Source organism: Strix uralensis, chromosome 33 (genome assembly GCF_047716275.1).
Source record: "Strix uralensis isolate ZFMK-TIS-50842 chromosome 33, bStrUra1, whole genome shotgun sequence".
Lineage (NCBI taxonomy): Eukaryota > Metazoa > Chordata > Aves > Strigiformes > Strigidae > Strix > Strix uralensis.
Genome location: NC_134004.1, coordinates 2564885 through 2586152, shown reverse-complemented (window position 1 = coordinate 2586152; position 21268 = coordinate 2564885). Strand labels below are relative to the sequence as shown.

General features: G+C 44.1%; 2 protein-coding genes across 7 annotated transcripts; one reads left to right on the top strand and one right to left on the bottom strand.

Moving 5' to 3' along the window:
* The first annotated feature begins 307 nt into the window (after positions 1–307).
* TMPRSS12 (transmembrane serine protease 12) lies at positions 308–5374 on the top strand. Its single transcript, XM_074853986.1, has 4 exons — positions 308–810; positions 2297–2568; positions 3337–3479; positions 4502–5374. Exons 1-4 carry the CDS (start codon positions 533–535, stop codon positions 4736–4738), a joined length of 930 nt encoding a protein of 309 aa, XP_074710087.1. The 5' UTR covers positions 308–532; the 3' UTR covers positions 4739–5374.
* A 42-nt stretch (positions 5375–5416) lies between these two features.
* Positions 5417–21059, bottom strand: ATF1 (activating transcription factor 1). Of its 6 annotated transcripts, none has more exons than XM_074853982.1 (9): positions 20838–21042; positions 15725–15841; positions 13648–13776; positions 11822–11919; positions 10121–10251; positions 9094–9273; positions 8835–8994; positions 8273–8426; positions 5417–8170 (listed from the first exon to the last, which is right to left on the bottom strand). In XM_074853982.1, exons 2-8 carry the CDS (start codon positions 15833–15835, stop codon positions 8282–8284), a joined length of 954 nt encoding a protein of 317 aa, XP_074710083.1. In that variant the 5' UTR covers positions 15836–15841; positions 20838–21042; the 3' UTR covers positions 5417–8170; positions 8273–8281. The 6 variants fall into 6 exon arrangements, with proteins under 6 accessions (XP_074710083.1, XP_074710081.1, XP_074710086.1 ...); XM_074853980.1 differs by lacking the exon at positions 20838–21042 and adding exons at positions 16176–16258; positions 16915–20518 and having other exon boundaries at positions 5417–8426; XM_074853985.1 differs by having other exon boundaries at positions 5417–8426; positions 20838–21059.
* Positions 21060–21268: the final 209 nt, after the last annotated feature.

Below are 21268 nucleotides of genomic sequence, written 5' to 3'. Positions count from 1 at the left end.
TGAACGGTGCCGCGGCCCAGGCGGGACCCGCCGCCGCCTCAGCGGCCGTTGGCAGCGCCCCCGCGCGCCGGGCCGCGCCCGCCGCCATTTTGTCCCCCTCGACGGAGGATGCGGAGGGGGCGGCTCGTGGCCTCGGGGCTCTTGCTGCTCCTGGCCAGCAGCCTGCTCGGGGTGGCGGCCCCGGGGGCTTCCACCGAGGGTACTGCGGCTATGCCGGAGCAGCGCGGTGGGAAGGGCCGGGGCGGGCAGTTGACGGGCTGGGAAGTGGGGGGGGGGAAGGGGGGCGGGCTGTGGTGGGTCCCGGCTCCCCACAGACACACGGAAAAACTTCATCTGCACCTAAATCCGATGAATTCATAAAGCAGCAGCGGCTGGAACGCGCTTACCGCGATGTACACAGTAAATCCATACAGGAGAAACACGCGTGTAACCAGAGGAAACGCACGTGTTTCATACAACCTAAGAAAACTGCCCTGGGATCTCCAGAAGCTGGGCTCCAGCTGCAAACGTCCTGCAGCAAGTAACACTGCAGATGAAAAATCGAAACCTAAAAGCCCCAAACTGCACTGTTTTTCAGTTTGAACGATATAACCGACTGTTCTGTTTTGCAGCGTGCGGACAACGGCCGCTCCTAAGCAGCATCTCAGCATCCCGGGTCCTGGGCGGACACGACGCTCAGGTTGGAGCGTGGCCCTGGTCCGTCAGCCTCCAGATCCACCAGGCGGGGGGAAAATTTGTCCACACATGCGGAGGAGTTTTAGTTAATGAGAACTCAGTGCTGACCGCTGGGCACTGCCTTAAGGGAAGGAGGTAGGTATTCCTGTCAGTACCTCTTGTTATGAGCTACGGGGAGGGCACGGTAGGTCAGCGAAGCATCAGCCGTGGGATCTCTGAACAAGGGCAGATCAACGGGACGGACGCGGCCCGAGCTCTCTTAGCGCAGACCCAAAATGCAGCTCCTGGATGGCCCGTGGGAGGGACAGGTCGTGGCTCTAAGGACCAGACACTGTCCCCTTTGTCACCCGTGGTGTGACGGTGTGTGTGGTGACGGCTGCCAGCCCCGCACGCGATGCCAGGTTACATCGTTCTAAGTCAACAGCAAGAAGTCTTGGATACGCGCTTCTGGCTGGGTTAACCAACAACCTGTGTTATTTTTAATAGAGGGTCGTTTGTTTTTGATCTAGGTGACGTTTTTGTTAGGTTGGGGGCTTTTTTTTTGTCACGGAGCTCTAATTTTTCTGATCAATAGATTTTTCTAAACCAGTAAAGCTCACTGCAAAAAGAAAATGTTGCAGTATTTCAATTAGAAACGTTACAATTCATTACTTTTAACACTATTTCCATTCTTCCTGTTTAACAGGCACTTAACTACTATTTTTTTGACAATGTGGCAATAACACTCCTCAGAACAGGTGCTTTAGTTGTACTTACAGCAGTTCTGCTGCATTTCAGCTATCTCATCACTGTTGCCTTTTCTGGAGTCTTTAACATCGCTGCAGAAGCTGCACACTAGTTCGTGCAAGTTCATATTGGCTGTGTTAATACAACCATGACCTGAGGGAAACTGAACTGTAAAAATCACTGAACTTGGGCATTTTATTATTTATCAGGACTTTGTCAGATCAGCTCCTTGTTTCCTTAAATGCACTTGTACAAACATTAATTCAGAGAGGCATTATATTGCAAATAATCAATTTAATTTTTATCTTACACTCTGGAGGATTTTGGAGGTTAATCTGAATTTTATAGCCTACCCTGTGCTCATCACAGGCCAAATTCAATTCCCACTTAATATCAGTAAAGATTTTTTTCAACATACTTGAATAGAAATTAGGTCTGAATGACTCTGGCCCTATTTCTAAATTTAATATTAAGTTGATATTATTTGTAACTTCTAGTTAATGGATTTCCCAAATCTACAAGCACAATCTGTACAAGCACAGTCTTTAAAAGCATTGTGGGTATAAGCCTACTTCCTTTCTGCAAAATAAATCCATGTCTTTATCTTTTTCAAAAGAAGATCTCCCGGGTGGCCTCTGCTGAGATGAGGTGGGAAGCAAAATCTGAGTATCAGCTTAAATCATTAATCTGAATTTGCCTTAACAGCCATAACCAGCATTAGGCAAAGAGCGTTCAAAACAGACAGAATGGTAATTAGGGAAATTTGTTCCAGAAAATATTTACTACAGAATTTTCAATGTATATTCCTAAAGGTGTATAAGCCAACAGTAAAACAATTGCTTCAAACAATGCCCTCAAGAAAGAATTGTAAAAAAATACATGAATTCTCTCTTAGGGACCCGTACTACTGGAGAGCTGTTTTGGGCGCACATAACCTCTGGAAACTCGGTGAACACACAGCAAAAAGAAAGATCAGATACATCACTGTGCACCCAGAATTTCAGACAGAAACATTTGAAAATGATATTGCATTATTTAAACTCCGTTCCGCAGTACGCTACAGCGACTATATTCAGCCTATCTGCCTACCCCCTGCCCACCTGTACCAGTACATCGACAACGAAACAGATTGCTTTATCAGTGGCTGGGGACGTACAGCAGAAAAAGGTAAAAATTTGTTTGCCTTGTAGATCAGCTTACAAGCTACATAACTAATATCAGGTTCCAGTCCCTCAAGCTCACAGAGAACTGAATTTGTTCAGGTTATAGTCTCATCACACAAACTCATCAAGTCTTCCTGCAGCTGAGCATCTGCTGTCAGTGTTTTTTCCATTGCAAGCAGATTAGATCTACAGCGGTGTAACCAAAGGCACAAGTTTTCTGGCCTTTCTTCCAAGTAGAACATGAAAAAAGGAAAATAAACCAGCGTGACTTTCATGGTACAGCTACTCAGTGTTGTCTGCTAGAAATAGATTTTTCATTGAAAAACAATTCTGATGCCGAGCACTGTGGACTCAGAGGTCCCCATGTATTTTATGAATGGCTGCACTCCCTCAAATTCTCTCTTTAATCACAACGAGCACAGACTTGATATGATGTCAGTTGGGGGTGTGAATCTTTCTGGTGTGGAAACTTCAAAAGCAGCCGGGGATGGTACAAGCTTGGTCAGTAAGTCACCTCTGACATTTTGAGCACGGCTAGCGAGCAGGGTTGTTATTATTGATGTTTCTTCAAAATAAGAATTGCAAAAATGACATCAAACCCCAGTCTGCAAATCCTTAGCCCACTTAAGTTTAAATCCATTCGAAGCAGGCACAATCTATAGAACGCACCTGCCGAAACACACGCTGAAGGGAGCTAAACAGGGGAAAAAGCACAGTAAGAACTGCGACACGCATCGTATTTTACCTTTCTATGTGCTGTCTTCCATTAAAGGCAAAACATCACCCGTGTTAAAAGAAGCACAAGTGGAAATCATCCCCTCCAGCATCTGTAACAGCTCTGACGCGTACGGGGGGCTGGTTAACGACAACATGATTTGTGCTGGCTCTCGCTCAGGAGGCACCGACACCTGTCAGGTAAGAAGGAGCCATCCCCGACCTGCCCCCCTGGAAACGCCCGCGCCAGAGTCCCAGGGGCATCGTGACCACCAGCATTTGTAGCATAATTCATTAAAAAGGCACAAATACTAAAGAGAAAACACGTTAAACTGCAAAATACCATAAATAGAGAGGTGAGATGGTGATTCCAAAGAAAAAACACACCTCAAAAACATACACAAAGAATTCAGAAGACAATAAGTTAACGAAGTAAAAGGATAGAGAACACAAACATTTATATAACACGTGCCACAAAGATGTCAATAAATTACATATTACACAACCCTACGTACGGCTGCACACAGGTGTGACCGTACACGCAGGGCGTGTGAAGCACACGAGCATCTCGCCTGCTTCTACACTTGTGACAGAGCAGCAGCACTGGGAAGCGAGACGGCTCAGTGACACGGCAAGACTTCAGCGAAATGCTGAGCAATCAGCATCTCTTTCTCAGAAAAGACAATTCTCAGGTCAAAAGCACTCGCGTGCAAAAGCTGGGGCACCAGCTGTGATGTGGAGACATTTATAATTAAATGCCATCACATATTCAGAAGTGCTCTGTCTGATACACTTCCTGCTTTCCTCAGCAGTTTTCCTCTAAGCAGGTGACATGGCAAAGATTCAGGGTTGTGTATTCATCCCCGCGTTTCTCAGTACTTACACACGGTGTGGATGATATATTCTCGTATTAACTGACAAGTGAGGAAGTTTAGGGAGACAAGCCTCAGAACAAAAAGGCGCAGAAAGAAAAACAACAGAACTTCTGTTAAAGACACTGGAACTGATGCAGGCACGGTGTTCTAGGCAAGGTGGTATCACCCAGCATCACTGAATTGTATCTGTGTACTACTATCCGTGTGTGACTGCCAGTGTTATTGTCCGGTTGGCTGATGAAAATAAGTTTAAAAAAAAAAAAAATGTGGGCACATTACTGACTTAATTCTGTGTTGTTTCCTGGAAGGCAATATACGTTACTAGCTTTTTATATTGTTTACTTGCAGGGGGACAGCGGAGGGCCTTTAGCGTGCTATCGCTCCAGCACCACCACATACTACCTCATCGGGATTGCCAGCTTCGGAGTTGGCTGCGGCCGATCCAGATTTCCCGGGATCTACGTCCGTTTATCTCAGTACAGAGGATGGATAACATCTCAACTTCTGTTGAGTAACGCGGCCGTGAATCCCGTGAGCGTGACCCTCACCCTCCTCCTGACTGTGACAGGCGTAGTGCTTGCGTAGACCTTCCAAAGGGACAAACCATCGTGTCATCACCGCAGAGGTCTGGACTCCCTGTTAAAGCTTTGGAAAGAGAGATAACGCCTGTTTCAGAATAAATCTAAGAGCCAAAGGACACACCTGTGTGTTTTAGAAGTCACGTTTGCAATTGCGTTCTCTCTTTTGGTTTCTGTCCTTGATATCCGCACTAACAACAGAGGAAACAATAACAACCTTGACCCTAATAACGAAATTGCATATAGAAATGTTACCAACTGAAACTACTGTTTTCCTACCCCATTCCTGCTTCCCCAGCTCCCGGACACTCACGTACTACTTTCTGCTACCGCCGGGGGTTGGTAGATGGCAGAGACACTCCCTCTGCTGGGTGAGCACTAGCAGAGCACAGAAAGTCTTTCGATAGTGGTTCAGCTCATAAAAAGGAAAAAAAAAAAAAAAAACCTGCAGAAAGATAAAAGGGATTCTCCACTAATTATTTTTAGCGATGACTCAAATTTACACGCAACTGAGCGCTCTGACTGCTGAAAGGACACGTCAGGTAGAAGATCTCTGGGTGCTGCTTCACAGACTAAATATTTATTCCTGGCCACCGTGGAAGACCCGATACCACACCACGTCTGCACGTTGGGTCAGAACCACTGCAGGACCGTGTTCGTTAAAAAGAAATAAAGAACATCAGAATTATATTTTGGCGACTTTATTTACCAAGGTCAAAATTTGCAACCATCTAATTGTTTCAACAAATATTTACAATTCATAGAAAGCATGTACTTTTGTTTGGAAATAACCAGCAGAACAGTATTAGGTACTATATCTCTTACTCTCAGGATACAGGTTTTACTCTCTTACAATCTAGATTTTGAAGTAAATCCAAAATAAGTACTTCATGATAAGTGATTACTTAAAGAGCAAACTCATGTTACTGTTTAATATTTCCATGATGAAAAATAAGCTGCTCTTTCCAAAACACTATTTTAAGAGGATAAAAATTTACTAACGTTATGTCTGGCAGCACTACATTTGTTTCACTTGCTGAATACAGAAAGAATTGGCCACCATTTTTTTACAGTCTTAACACTTGACAGCTTTTTTTTTTTATTATTATTCCGTATTACAAGAGAAGGTAAAGGAACAACAGCACACAGTGAGGATCAAAATACCATACAGAGGAGTTACCAAATTAGTTTCAGTACTGTAGGTCAAACCCTCCTAAACATATGCCAGATAGCGTACGCACACCTGATGGGAGACAGAGCGGGAAGGTCCAATCCTCCGAGGTGCTGAGCGCGTTCCAAGCTGTTCGTTTCTCCTGAAATCCCACTAAGAGGAACAGGAGGCGCCGAGCACCTCTCTGGAGCAGTTCCCACATGAATGACTTTCTCGACCTTGCTCATGATTTTTGCCGGGCAAGGGAAGGAAGCGCTCTTTTTGGACATGGTCGTGAACAGAAATGTATACTCCAGTTTGGCCTAAAGGACACGTATCGTGGATCATGTCCGGAACAATCGTATATTTAGAAACTTCAGAAAAAAAATGTATTTTTATAGCCCACTAACAGTGTGATTGTGGAATGCAGTCTTTCTCATACCGTTTGCAAAGAGCTCTGCTTGCTAAGTCCATTAATTCAAAAATGAGTAAAATAAAAAATACTGACTGACCATATGATAAGCATTACACATCTAGGGAGTGAGTACATCTTTTCATTTCATCCGGATCTGAGCTAGCACAACACACACACGGAGCTCTAACACCTTTTGAATAGCATAGTCCATAGTGCAATTCCCGCTGACATAACTGGAAGCAGGATTCAATCCTAACTATGGAAAATAGTGTATTTATTATTCATGCAAAAAGCACTGCATACACATGTTTCTACTTCACAGAATCACAGAATGGTTGAGGTTGGACGGGACCGCGGGAGGTCACCTCGTCCCACCCCTGCTCGAGCAGGGTCACCTAGAGCAGGTCGCCCAGGACCGCGTCCAGACGGCTTTTGAGTATCTCCAAGAATGGAGATTCCACACCCAAAAGAGTCCTGATCATGTCAAACATTTAATTTTCACCTGAAACAAATTAAAATCATACAAACTAGAATCTCTGATAGCAATCAGATCTAATGTGCAGATATTATCAACTGTGGGGAATAAAAAGCCCTGATGCCTTTTTTTTTTTTTTTCTTTTTTTCCCAATACTCTTTAGGATCCATTTTTTTGCAAGTTGCCTACAGACATACAAAATTAATTCAAATATCTCCTACACCAAAGAGGATCTCATTTGACTTTGTACTATCCATAAAAATATATGCTTGAAAATCTGGTTCACAAAATATTTCATTTGTTTACTAAAATGAAATATATAAACTGTCAAAATACGTATATAAACTCAATTTCAGAATTTGTAAAGATCACAATTTAGCTACAAAATATACCAACCATCTACCTGTTTTCAATAGAATATTTTCTTACAAAGATACCATTACTTTGCAAAATATCGCCTACCTTACAAAATTAGTCCGGAAATTTTGCACTACTTTCAGCATATAAACCATATATTAGAACCTCATTAACCCTTTGGTATATATCTTCAATTTTTTATTTTATCGTTCTTCTTCTATTTGGTTTAAATGTTCCAAAGCACAGTAGAATCTCCAGACAGAATAAGCAATGCATGTTTAATTGTATATATAATCAGCACACAATTTATTTTTCAATTATAGATGTTTATCATGCCCAGCAACTAAGAACAAACTATTGTGAAATCATTCCTCAGAAACCTTTGTTCACCAGTACTCGTTCTACCACACTGTACTTTAAAATAATTGGACGTGTTGAATTCTCTTAAGAAAAGTCAACACTTCATTTCATGTGCCTCAGACATTTTCAGGACTAGGCCTCTCACTGCTTTCTGCAGATCCTTCCCAAATTTGATAAACACAGCAAACATTGAAAAAAAAAAAAACCCCAACTTTTTAAATTGTCAGCTGAGAAAGAGTAAACATAATTTATACCTCTAGCAAAGTATTAGCTTTTTTTATCATCTGCACCTGTAAATAACAACTTACAGGTTAAAATAAAAATATTTACATACAAATAACTGAAAGAAAAAGCAAGGATTGAGAAAGAGTAAGAAATCAAAACATATACTGGTTATAAATGTTACTAATAATGTCAACTATGGCAAGGATTCCATTTCATCCACATTTTAATTGTAACCAAATATTGCCTCCACTACAAGAGGTATTTGTAGAACTTTTCAAAGAAATTCTAATCACCTGCCTCGTAAAACGTGACTGTCCTCTCACTGTAGATGCAATCTTGACTTTATAAGTTTCCAGTTGTGCCAGCAGGAATTTTGGTGAGGTTTTCTTGTTTCCTTTTTGTACTTTGTCACCAACACGTTGTAAATAAAATCTATATAGTCTTTAAGTTGTGAAATCTAGGTAGAAAAGTTTCATTTTTGACCTTTCATCTAGTTTAAAAAATTCAGTATAAAAAAAAATTTCTCCTCTGAAATTTAAACAGTCCACAAAAGTTTTACCTTCTTTTCCTACACACTTTTATGACAGTAAAGATCTTTCAAAGTTTTTAGCTCTTCAATTAGAGTTTTGTTCTGATTTTCCAGGACCGCAACTCGATTTTCCAGACATTTAACATACTCTTTCTTCTTTCGACGACACTCTCGAGCAGCTTCTCTGGAACAGACAAGCAGAAGTAATTGTTTATTTTAGATTTGAGATGTGTCTGGTTTGTGAACGTTAAGATACTGAACAATACCAGAGGAGAGCGCTGGCACCGCAATCGTGAACAGAACAAACTGAAAAGCACACAGCGATAGGTGGAGAGCAGGAAATTGAGCTGTATCTGGTAACACACATGGCAGTCAAGTCTGCAGGGAAAAAACAATTTTTCTCCAAACCGAGAGACAGAACACGTAGCGTATTTTGGTCAGAATTTCCAGTGGTTTTAGTCGCTGGATGCAGCGTCCCATACCGACGGCACAAGCACTAGAGTTAGCTCGCAAGACTCATCATTTGACCTTTGAAGACACACGTCAGCGCATCAAACTAACAAATCAAAGCAGCCCCCGTGCACTCACATACCGGTTCTTCATCAGCCTGATTTCTCGTTTCAACTGCGGATCGTCTGTCTTACTTGTCTGTGATGTCAGAGTGACAGGAGATGTCATCACCACCGTCTGAGGAAGGGACGTGGTAGTCGGGGTGGTGCGGATCTGGTAAGTCTGCATGTCCCCCGACGCAGCTGGTGCGACAACAGCACAAGAGATCACAACGTGGCAGCGTTAAGTTACACCCGCGCTCGCGGTGGGTATTTCTAACCCCTCCCCGAAGGCGTACTCACTCTGCACTACCACCTGGTTGCTGGGTACGAGTATCTGTTGACCGTCCGACGTCTGTGCGTACTGCAGGATTGTTGTGCCAGGCTGAGTGCCACCAGCGTTGGTCATCGTTAGCGTCTGCAGACCCTGCACGCCGTCCGTGCCCGGGCTGGCCAGCTGTAGTCCATTCGCAGCAATGGCAACTTACGGAGAAAGGAACATGTGCAACGATGTTTGTAGCTGCACGTTATAACGTACAAAGGTCAAGGCTCTACATCTATTCCCACTGCTGAAAAATACCACCAGTTTCGAAAGGTTTTTTTCCTTCCGTCGCTTTCTACTATCAGATCTGGCTGCTGGGTTCTTACCAACCGGCCTGGGCGTAGGTGTGAGGTGTCGGCAGCGGGGCACTGCAGGGGCAGCCTCTGGGGAGCCGCGGGACTGCCCCGTGCCAGCCCCACGCGGGCCACAGCCGGCGGTTCCGCTGTGGAAATGGGCTTAAGAAAGGGCAAAACTCCAGCCGGGCAAAGGAGGGGGGCGAGGTGAGAAACAGCAGCATGAGCACCCAGCTCAGAGGAGGCCGGAGAGGACACGAGGTGCCCCCGGCTGGAGCAGGCTGCTTGCTGCTTCACAAGCACAGGGAACACCAGGTGATAAGGGAAAAATTCCCCTTTTTTTTTTTTTCCTTCCTCTCTGATACTACAGGAACACCTTTTAGTGTGGCCCTATGATACCTGTAATGGCATCTTCACTGATCTCACATTTTGGACTAATCTAACACTAGAAGACCGCCACGTATTTCGTAACGACAGCGCTGAATGCCTTGTCTCAGTATGCAAATTGAGATAATGCAGCACCGAGTTTGTCTGGAGTCTTTAGGTACCAGTCTGTTTCCATGTAATAACAGTACTAACTTTACTGACTGTTAGATAAATAACCAAACCTTTCGAATTCCATCTTAGTCAAATATATAACAAAAAGAAAATCTGTATTTTGAGGCAAGCTGAATAAAAAGTGTGTCCAGTGAGGCAGGTATTTTGTGTAACGTACTGTACTGTCCAGTGCTCGTCTGGTAGATGGGCGTGGGAACGGACATAGATGTAACAGTAGAGACTCCAGGGCTCTCCTCATCTCCTTTTCTATCACGAGTATCTTCAGAAGAAAGATCTTTCAAAATTTTTCTATAAAAAAAAAGTTTCTTTATCAGCTCTAATAGTAGGCAAAAACTACAAATTACTACTACTACCCCTATTTTCTATTACAGAAACAGACACTAAGATTTTGATGTGCAACAGTTTTGGGAATTAACAAAATTTTGTATGAGGTGACTGCCTCAAACTCTTTCTGTAATTACATTTCTGTAGTTTATATAATCTAGTTTTTTATTTAAATATTTGAACCATTTTATGAGCTAAGAGCAATTCAAGTCAGCTACTGATTTATAAAGTATGTGTATGTGCAAATCAGCACAAATTCCAGATTTCCAATTATTATCCTCTAAAAGCCTTAGGTGTTTGCACTGGTAAGCCTGAAATGAAAACCTGCACCATTTACAGTATATTCTAGTAATCTCCAGAAAATTAGTGTGTCGAAAAGTAGCACTGCGGCCCCATCATTTCATTTCAGTAAAAGCTGCGTTGGAGTTTGCATCATAAACATTTCCCAGGGATATGTAACTGGCTATTAGGAGATTTTTCTGATTTACAACTTCATCCTCTGACTCTCTCAAGAATAGGCTTTGTATATCCAATTAAAACCAGTTTGTTCTGTCCGGTGTCGGAATAAACTAAAAAGGACTAGATTACTATAGAAAAGTTTAAAAATTAGATCTTTTGGCTCTTTCAGTACACAGCAAGATTTTACATTTCTTTTCTGCGTTTAATTTAGCTCTTGCACAGCTTCTCCAACAACCCGTGCCCTATGTAACAATACCCTCTGAAACAGACACATCTCTATTTAAAAGACCCATCAACAGAAACATGAATTTTATGCATCTTACCCCAGGCCAAATGATGAATTAGTGGCAATTAAATGAAGAGAAAAGCAGAACTGACAACTCCTGATCCCAAACCCGCACGGCTAAACAGTTCTCCCACAGAAGCTCTGCTTACAGCCTGTATTTTCCTATCCTGGCTACTTTAACTGAAGATTCAGAATTGCTCTTTTCCACCACCGTTTTTGACTGCATGCAAAATAATAAAAATCCCTCCTAAATTATTTGTTCTGGTACGTTAATTCAAGATGAGATAAAGCCATCTGAAAGTACTAAGAAGAGCGGAAAAAACATTCAAAAAATGAAAAGCAGTGGCAGAAGCAGGAACAGTAATTGCAGACAGAAGTATCAGGTAGGTTCATAAACTGTCTTTTAGAATTTTCAGAACATTACTGTAAAAAATATTAAACTTTGTGTCAAGTTTCTAACAAATTTATTATTTGAAAAGCTAGGATGTAGCATTTGACTACACTCCTCATTTCAGTAAAATAATATAATTGAGTAAAATTACAGCTGAGAAACAATTTTCCCTACACCACATGGTGCTGAGGCTGATCTCCAGTAGTTAAGGCAAAGTTTGCTCGCAGGAAGTGACAGCTAACACGGCATCCTCAAAACGTTACTGCGTGACCAGATCCAACGCATGTTTCAAGAGAAAGAAAACAATTTAGAGGTTGACAGAATATACAAAGCTGATGGAAGAAATTGCTATTTTGGTTTCAAATAAAAATACAAAATCTATGACATATGGTACTCACCGGTACGATGGACGACGAGCTAAGATGCCTCGAGCTTTCTGTGAAGAGCCTATGCTGTCCGACGAATCCTGAGAATCTTCACTCTCAGACAAAGATACCTAAACAACACGTGCCACGCGGTTAGCCGGAACACTTCCCAAGAAATACCCAGAAAACATTACACGTTTTAAATGTATATGAGCTAAAGCTGCATCAAAACTACCCAAATGCAAAAAAAGAACAGCTCAAAAGATTCTCCCAAACTATTTATCACATTAAAAGCTGAAAACCCCCCTGCATCTGAAGTCAGCTGTTCTAGTTTGGATTCAACTGCAGGATTAATCAATACAGGCTTTTTGAAACAGCAGCGTGAAGAAATACAAATGGTTGATTATTTTCATTAAAATCTTAAGGGCCTAACTATCTTAATCGCTGATGTGGTCTGAAAAGGTGAGCCACTCCCACACGTAAACCTAAGGAGCTGGTGGGGAGGAAAACAGGAACACGATTTATGCACAGAGACAAACATGAAATACTGGAAATCTTTTACGTAGACAGAAGAGCAGCGGATCTTGTCGGTCAAAATATAAGAGTCAGATGAAAATAATACTTCAAGCAGCAGCATATCAGGGAGTAAATATGCAAAGTATTATCTACAATTTTCTCTTTATTCCACTGTGTCCTCATCTAGTTGGCAAGTATTATTTTTTTCTCTGATGCTCCTTATTAAATACAAGCTAACAAAACATTTATTTGTACTTATCCGTGTGCCAGCAACAAAAAGAAGAATGCACGCAGCTCTGGGAAAAGCATTTCTCACTTAGCTGCTCCAGAGACAGAAAGAGCAACCTACTAGAGCAGCCTTTTAAAAAAAGCTGCTCATGTATTACTTTTTTTCCCCCTTTGAGCATCAAGGCCACAATGTTCATAAATTACAGAAAAAAAAGGAAAGAATACAGTCAGTGGGGACCCTGCAACTAGAACACGGTGACAGGAAAGGGATTAGCGGAGACTCGAGTAACGAACCTACTAAAACAGATGCTTCACTGTTTTCAGCAAAGCGAAATGTGTTTTCTTTTCCATGATCTGATGTTGCAGGAACAACGACAGCTGAAAACGCGTTACAGGTTTACTTTTCATGGTTTATCAGTTTAATGTCGTACGAACAGATAAGCACAGCACAAGGGATCAGTGACAAATTACGGCGTTTTAGCCCAGTTCTCCCAGTTCCTCGGCCGACCAGCCATGGCCAGTGCCACGGCCCAGAGGGCTCTCTGCAGCCAAGGCCTGAGTGAAGCAGCAACAGGCTCGACTGTAAACTCCCCAGGGCACCACTCTGAAGTGGCTTCTACAAAAATCACATGGCACATGAGTAAGAGACACGAGCAGGATGCTTAGGTACCGCACAGGCGGAGTTACCGCGTACGTGAGGTGAGCAATCAACAGGTCAGCCGCATCATTCAGGTCCACCTTCTCCAAACACACATTTTTCTCACTGGGTTATTCTATACTCTCCTTATTGGGGTATTAAAACACACTGGTTGCAGGTCTGTTAAGAGCACCAACTAGACAGCTGTGGGTTTTTTGTTTTGATTTGGGTTTTTTTTGTAGTGGGAGGCCATGTCAAATAGTTTAATTTCAACTCCAAAACCAACTTGAGCACTACAAATAATTTCAAGCCTAAATAATCTCTGAGAACGATGTATCCCCAAAATACTGTCCCTGGATTGCTCGCTCTTACAGCAGGGCCAGAAAGGCTGTGTCACCCGAGTCAGACAAGCCTTTACAAGCCTTTTCACACAGATAAATCAGGATTCCGGGTTATTTAATGGACATTCTGTAGTTACCTGCACTGTTTGCACCTGAGGTGAGTGGATTACAGAAGAGGACTGAGCTGTCTGAATGACTCCCTGGACCTGGACTTGTTCTCCAGGAAGCTGAACGACTGTCAGGGGAGCAGGACCTCTTAGAGACATCTACAACAAATCAAAGAATCATTAACAAAAGCGTTTGTTCCACAGTATTCCAAAAATGTATATACAAGTAGGAAAACTAGTGGAGAACATGCATTAGCAGAAGCTTCTTTTCAGTCCAATTAAGTCCAATTAAGAAGGTATCCTCTAAAGATGCACATTTTTGAGATACGTATCTGCATACAGAAAGGCTGCAACAGTTACTGATTTGCCTTTGGTTAGGGGGAAAATCAAATATGTAACATTATGTGCAAAAGATTAAACTGCTGCAACTTAAGTACAAGCAGTTCTAAGTGAACCACAACGAAGCAGGTTTCTTCAGAATCACAACGCTGAGACTAAGTGAGCCCGGCTGCTTTCATGTAACTCCATCCATATGCACAGATAAAGCCCCACGTTTGTGGCAGTTTATTTTCTAAAGATTTTATTGCACTTTAAGAGTGTATTGGACTTAGATAAGCAGAAATAAAAGTGCCTAATAAGTAGCCTTAATTCTCACTGAAGTTAATAGGAGCTTAGGGCACTAAAATCTAAATCAAGCTGAAATGATCAACGAGACCGAGGGCTTAGGACAGACCAGACTAACAGCACTAAAGTGATGCGGAAGGTAGCACGAATAATGTACATATTTGGTGTTCTTGGATGATTTTTTTTTTTAAACAACCGGTATGAGGCTATGGTTCAAAGATTTCACAGAGAAGAAATCACAAGAGTTAAGTATAGCAAAAACTGACAATCTACTTCGAAAGTTCAAGGCACAAGGGCTGTGTGAAAGACACCAGGGCAGAAAGGAAACTCAAGGAGACAAGCTGTGCAAGCTCTGGACGAGGAAGAACAACAAAGAGCAGGCTTTTCCAAATAAAAATTACAGCATCTGTTCTTTAATGTTTTAAAATTATCAATTTCAATAAATCTTGTAGCTGGAATCTGGGTTTAATTGGCAAAAAATTAATGACTACCGTTACTCCTATAGAAAGTACTTTTTACATTCCAACAGATTTGTATTTCTGATGTTGAACTCGAAAAAAAAAAACCTTAAAAACTGATTAAAGTTATACACGCAGATGCATAAGTAAATAACTGGTTTCCTCACCAAATTTCTTCACTACTTTTATTAATCTGGAATATACAAAAAGATGAAGGGATCATTAAAACTCATACAGCTAACTTTTCATTTAATACTCTTTCCATAATGTAATCGTAGCGTTAAGTTACACTGGCAACCTTATACAAAAACAGAAGACCAGCCTGTAAACAAGAACAGGATGCTGGCTGATGCTCTACCCTGTCTGCCTCATGCAGTTATCTAAATTTTGCATCAAAATCTAAATCGCCTCCACAGGGTAAACAGTGGACGAGCTGCAGAACGTCGTCGGACGCGGCGCGGCTCGGGGAGACCTTCCCTGGAAGGAGACGTTCCTTCAGAGGCAGAAAGCTGAATCACGAGGAATTCAGGTTAAAGCTTTGAAAGTGAAGTTACCTTGTAGTAAGTATGTCAAATTTCCAACTTCATACGATTTATGACATTAAATACATTCATGTTGGGCTAAAATCCAAGTGTTTCCATGGTGCCGAGCACCCCGGATTGCCATTACTACAAAAGGAGCTGTAAAAGCTTTTTCTGAAAAAAATGAAAATTAGGCCCTCGGTTAATTACTAAGCAGCTCCTGTACGTCAGGTTGATGATGATTTCAAAGGACATACAATCTAACAAAAACGCTGGGCTGCATTTTTGCATTGTACAAGCACAAAAAATAATTTTGGTCTTTTGAACACAAGCCATTTTAGTAATTTTGTGTCGTCCATCAACAAGCAAGTACATTTTTCTAACGTTCTTTTGTTTTTTCTTCTCTGTGTGTTTCTAAAACTCAAGAATTAATATCGTTTGTAGTACATTAAAAAGGGCTCTTAACTACCTCAAATGTTTGCTGAGATTTGGCCCAGGCTTTACCTGTTGAGCAATATGAGAGAGCTGAGCTGCCTGTAGTGTTGTACCTTGTACAGCCGATGTTTGTGAAGGCGTCACTGAACTGTTACTGCTGCTCTTGTGCACCTCTTCCATAATCAGCTACAAGAAAAGCAACGAGTTAAATTCAGTTAATGATAAATTTGAACAGCACACAGGTGCCCAACTTCCACCGACACTTCATCGAATCTCAGCGTATAAAGCTTCCACTCTCATTTGGACATTTAGTTCTCTGTCCTTCGACGTCACTCCCTGATCTGGACTGACCCAGCGTTTTTGCACCGTTGCGCCTTCTCACGGGAGCCTTGGGGCTGCGGCGCCTCGCCAGCCCCCGGCCCGGAGCAGCACGAACCCCGCGTCGGAACGGGAGACACGTCCCGTTTCGCCCTGACAACACCCGCGCTCCAGCCGGCTCTCAGCGCCGGGTCACACCTACCCGCTGCTGGAGTTTACTGTCAAACGTATTTACTGAATTTCCTGGTTTTTTTCATAACAATAAACAAAGTCAAGTCGTGAGATCTGGGAAGAAAACCAAGATAAAGCGTTTATACTAAAGAATATGTTGCTCTAAGGAAAATAATTCTCCAAAATATTTTACCCGAGCTACCAGCCAAACCTATTTTAAACCATCTGAAGGTGTATAAAAACAAAACAGGGATTCAAAATCAAAGTAGAGAGAACACGGTTTTGAATTTTAAACCCTGCAGAAGTCACTCTGTCTGCATGTAACACAGCCAGTAACACTTCCCTCATTGCTAAGATTTTATATGTAACTGTTCAATGTCTTGACAGCATCCCCCCTCCAATATTGGGGATTTAGTGATGTAAAAATGCAGGGTTTTAGGTGGGGTGAGTGGGTGGACCAGCCTAGAGCATTAAAAGATGATCGGTGAGTGTTAAACATTTTGTCACAGAAGGTTTGAAACTGTTGAAAGGACAGTTGCTATGAGACTGGAAATTACATTTCTTTCTGTGGAAATGTGAGTCATTGATTTTTCCCTACTGAGATAAACCACAGCTCTTGCAGCCTGACGTATACTTAGAGGGTAAAAAGTCAATGCACACCGAGACCAGAATCTTGTTCTTGCAATCCTTACTCATCTGAGGAGTCCCACTGCTCAAATAAGTTACTAAAACAGGACTTTGTGGAGAGAAAACTGATGGTTGGGCGATACCTGAAATCGTGTCCTTTCCAGCATGGAACAAACGTTCTCCAACAGACGATACAGCTTCCCAACACGCTTATGTCTACGAACATAAACCAATTTGTCCGGAGTTTAAGCTGAAGCAGCAAAACGAAGGTTTCACTCTGGAATAAAAAGCTCCCGGGAGCCGGGCAGCGCTTCAGCCGTTCCCAGCTTCTGGAAACCTTCAGCTAATCCAGACTATCCCGACTGCCTCTGCTAAGACCATCACGTCGCCACGGTGCCGCGAGGGCCACGGTGCTGTGGGGGCCACGGTGTCTCCCCCCATCTCCCCTCTGCACTGTCGGCAGCACGAGCCGGGGACGGGGGGCCCGGCTGACACCCCGCTCCCACCCGCAGGAACCCAGCCCCGGCGCAGGAGCGGAGCGCCGCAAGTCGAACGTTTTCTTTTTCTCAGTTGCTATTGCTGCAGAGCTCGCCTGTCGTAGTTTGCCTTGTCGGAAAAAGTGTTTTGGCTTTTTTTTTTTTTTGCGTTAAAAAAGAAAATGGAGAACTAAAGCAATTTAAGTATCTTGAAGCTATAAAAAATGAAGAGCAGAATTAATGAGAAGCGTGTATAAGGGGTGCAGCTTTGTGTACCCTCTAACATAGTTTTAGCTTTTTATAAAGGAAAAAAAATCTACATTTTGTACCCCTGCAAAGGGAGACGTACTAAGTGTCACAAGTAAACAAGGCACTGTCAAACTGAAATCCAGTCAACAGCTAAAATTAAAATAAATTTCCAGTGCTACAGAAATACGCAATTCATTTCTGTAGTGCTAAACCACATTGTCTCCCTCTCTCTCTTTTACTGTTTTTCTCTGCCTTGTTGTCCCATGAAAGACTCACAACAGCAGCAACATAGACTGCCAGAAACAGTGAAACCGACAGATGTAAAACCACCCAAAATAAACAAACTGGGGAGAAAGCACAAAGGTTTTTGCTGATCTTTCTCTTATAGGTGTGAGGTCCTACTTACAGGAATAAAAGATAAAGTATTTCCCATTACAAATATGATTTTTCAAGTTTACTTCGTCTCTGCTTGCTCTGTAATATTTAACTCAATATTCACCCAACATCTATCAACTTCAGTCAAATAATATTTATTCATTTTAAAAGATTTAGCAAGCAATTGTAACACGGTGAAAATTCTTCCTGCATCTTCCATCCTCCGCCGGATAAAGGAGGTGCAGCATGCCAGCTGGCCTTGCACGACTGTCTCACAAGACTCACACCCCCCTATTTTGTTAAAACAACCTATTTAGCTGGAAAAACACGAATTTGCCATTGGAATGGCCTGCTGTGAACACCTGAAACAGGGATTACCATCTATCAGTTTTTAGGAAGACAATTCCAATGAAAAGCCTCAACCTGCACGTTCTCTGCTTAGAAAAGAAGTACCAAAGACAGAAAATATATCAGGGTTTCAGCTTTTTACACCCCAGTTCGAACTACTTCCAACACCAGAACGCACATTTAGCTGAAACCAGCTGCATAGTTTGGGGTGAAGGAAGAGTTTTACATGTCACAGAGTACTGACAGGAGGGAATTCATCTGAAGATTTATTGGCCAGAAACCCGACGCTTAGCAACACCTCATGATTTATTAGCCAGAAAATAATCACTGTTCTAATTTGTATGAAAACCATGGTTTTATAATCAGATATGTAAGGATGATGCTTTTTAGAACAAAACCAATGCCTCCACGCAGCTACATCTCAAAAGTAATTGAACTGAAACGGTTCTGCAACAGCAGCATTATGAAGCTTGTTTTGAAGGACTTTTAAACTTCTGAGAATTGTCTCTCTCCAGCCAGAGAAACTCCTCTCACTCTAAACGTGACCCTCAAACATCTTCCTTGCAAACAGAAACAGGAACGCCCCATTTCATTGTGGGCAAGTTTAACTTATCATCCAGAAGTTGGTATATACCCTCCTAATATCACGTTCCACAGTCTGAACCAGTACTCAAGAAGCATTAAAAAAAACCCAAAATGGCCAAGGAGCATCAATTAAAAAAGAACAAATAAACAAGACCTATTCCCCCAACTTTCACTAATCCTGATGAAAAATACCCTAAAATGCTAAAGAGACGGTCCCCTTACAGACACACAGCGCCTGTGCAGTAATGATCTTCACAAGATTTTTACTTCAGTGTCCCATAAACAGTCTACAGGTCTCTTCAGTGTTCTGGGTTTGCCCACTGATGATCCAGCTTATCTGAGACAGTGCCTCTAGTTAAACACTAAAATCATGGATTCCCACGCTTCAGATGAATGAAACCATGGATTGCCAGCCTCAGCTGAAGCTTCAAAGCATCATCAGGAGGCAAAGAATAAGATAAAGGAATATCAAAGCTGTACGTTAAGGCACAGAGAAGCGAGCTGTAGTGCGAGGGCACCGAAGGAAGAAACCAAGTTCTGGTTTTGTCCTTTTAAATCTGGCAAAGGAAAGGCCGGAATGGTAATTCAGTATTGAAATACTGTAAGAGGTAAGTGATTTTTTTCCAGAAGAGTTTATAGTCAGAAATCAAAGAATACTGGACACAGAATTTTACTCTCAAATACTAAGTGACAAGAGTCAAATACTGATATCTACAAATTACAGAAAGTGTAATTTGTACAGAAACATTTGGTGAAATGATACTCAAGTAATCCGGTGAAATTTTGGCTTCTTTAATGTCTCAGAACAAGCAAATAAGCTGCCTTCACCAGCTACAGCAGCTAAAACACTATTTACTTAATTTTGCAATTAAGACAACTGGGGAAAGTTTTTTTCATCCGGACTGACAGAACCCTGGTTTTTTTCCAGAAATCAGTTGCAAGACAGAGGCAAAGGAGAGCACATCCCACCAGTTCATGCCAGAAAGCAAGTGAGGAGACCTGAGTCAATGTACCCAGTTACAGTTTTGGAGCCCATTCTACAAACACACACACGAATACTCCTTAAAACTTCAGGAGTACTTTCCATATGTATTTTCTTCCACTCACCCCCCCGCCCCAGCCTTCTACAGCGAAATGAAGCTTAGCGAGCACTCCCAGACGAGCTGCTTCAGAAATAAACCCCTGCAGTCTAAAAATGTATATATTATATTGACGTAAGTGATCTTGATATTTGCGAGAGGAAAATATCAGTGAGATCATTTACAAACAACCTGCATCCAGCCGCCCTGAATCAAGCAGATTCTCTCGCTTTGAGCGTTGGAAGCCAGGGCTCACAAACCCGGTACTCAGGCAAAATTAATAGGAAAAAGGTAATCACCGCCACCAAGGGATGACCGTTCTTATTTCTCATCGGTCAATCCCGAGGGTCTCCGGCCAGGAGACCACCGCGGCCCCTTCACGGAGGACCCTGTCCCGCAGGGCTGAGCCCGCTACCCGAGAGCTCCGCGCCGGAGCCGGGGCGGGGGGGTTCCCATCTCGCCACCTCCTGCCCCCCCCAGCCCAGGAGGCTCCTCCGCGGCGCCGACCCTGCCCCGAGGCTCGGGCCAGCGGCGGGGAACCAGCTCCCGGGCGAAGCGGGGCCGCGGGCTGAGCAGCCCCAGGCCGCAGGGGGAGCGCAGTGCCCCGGGCCGGGACGGCGGGGCGGGAACTCCCCGGGAGCCTCCGCAGCCGCCGCCCGCCGCGAAGGGGCGAGGCGGGCCCCGGCTGAGGGCAGCGGCCGCGCCGCAGCGCGGTCCCCGGCCTGTGGCGGGACTCGGCCGTTCCCTCGCGGCCCGGAAAAGAGGGGGGTGCGGGCGGGGACGGCGCCGGGCGCTGAGGGGAGCGGCGCGGCCTGGCCGGGCCTGGCTTAGGCCCGGGGGCGGCGGGAGCGGCCGCGCCGGGCCCGGCGGGGGCGGGGGGGAAGGGGCGGGCGGGCCGAGGGGGAGGGGGCGGCCTCCCCCGCCCGCCCGGGCCTCGGCGGCGCCCGCTCTTACCTCAGAGGCCCGCCAGGCCCCGCCGGTGGCCGCGCGTGGGGAGAGCCGCCGCCGCCGCGCCCGTCTCCGCCTCAGGAAACCGGCGCCGGCGGCATCGTAAACACGGCGGGCCCGCGCGGGACGCTCGGGGTGGGCGGGCTGCGACCATAGAGTCCCCGCGGAGGCCTCGCCTAGAAATCCCCACCATAGAGTTGCCGCAGCATCGAGCCGCGGAGGCGGAGGCTAGAGCGTCCGCTCCAGGCGCCGCCTCCACCCGGCGGGTTCCAACAGCGGGGACCATCGAGAGGCGGCGATAGAGCGTCGCTGCCGGCCCCCGCGCGGGAAAGGTGCCTCTGGCGGCGCGCGGAGCGCCGGGGCGCAGGCCTCGGCCCCCGCTCGCCGCTGTGGGCCCGGCCGGGCAGGAGCGCGCTCGCCTCCAAGAAAAACACCCC

Coding starts and splice junctions, on each gene's coding strand:
- ATF1 (XM_074853985.1), bottom strand. CDS start 15,835: ATGGAAGAGGTGCACAAGAGCAGCAGTAACAGTTCAGTGACGCCTTCA. Junction 11,920..13,647: donor CTCAGGTGCAAACAGTGCAG/GTAACTACAGAA, acceptor CGTGTTGTTTAG/GTATCTTTGTCTGAGAGTGA. Junction 9,274..10,120: donor GACGAGCACTGGACAGTACA/GTACGTTACACA, acceptor TTTCTCCGTAAG/TTGCCATTGCTGCGAATGGA.
- TMPRSS12 (XM_074853986.1), top strand. CDS start 533: ATGAAAAATCGAAACCTAAAAGCCCCAAACTGCACTGTTTTTCAGTTT. Junction 811..2,296: donor CACTGCCTTAAGGGAAGGAG/GTAGGTATTCCT, acceptor ATTCTCTCTTAG/GGACCCGTACTACTGGAGAG. Junction 2,569..3,336: donor GGGACGTACAGCAGAAAAAG/GTAAAAATTTGT, acceptor CTTCCATTAAAG/GCAAAACATCACCCGTGTTA.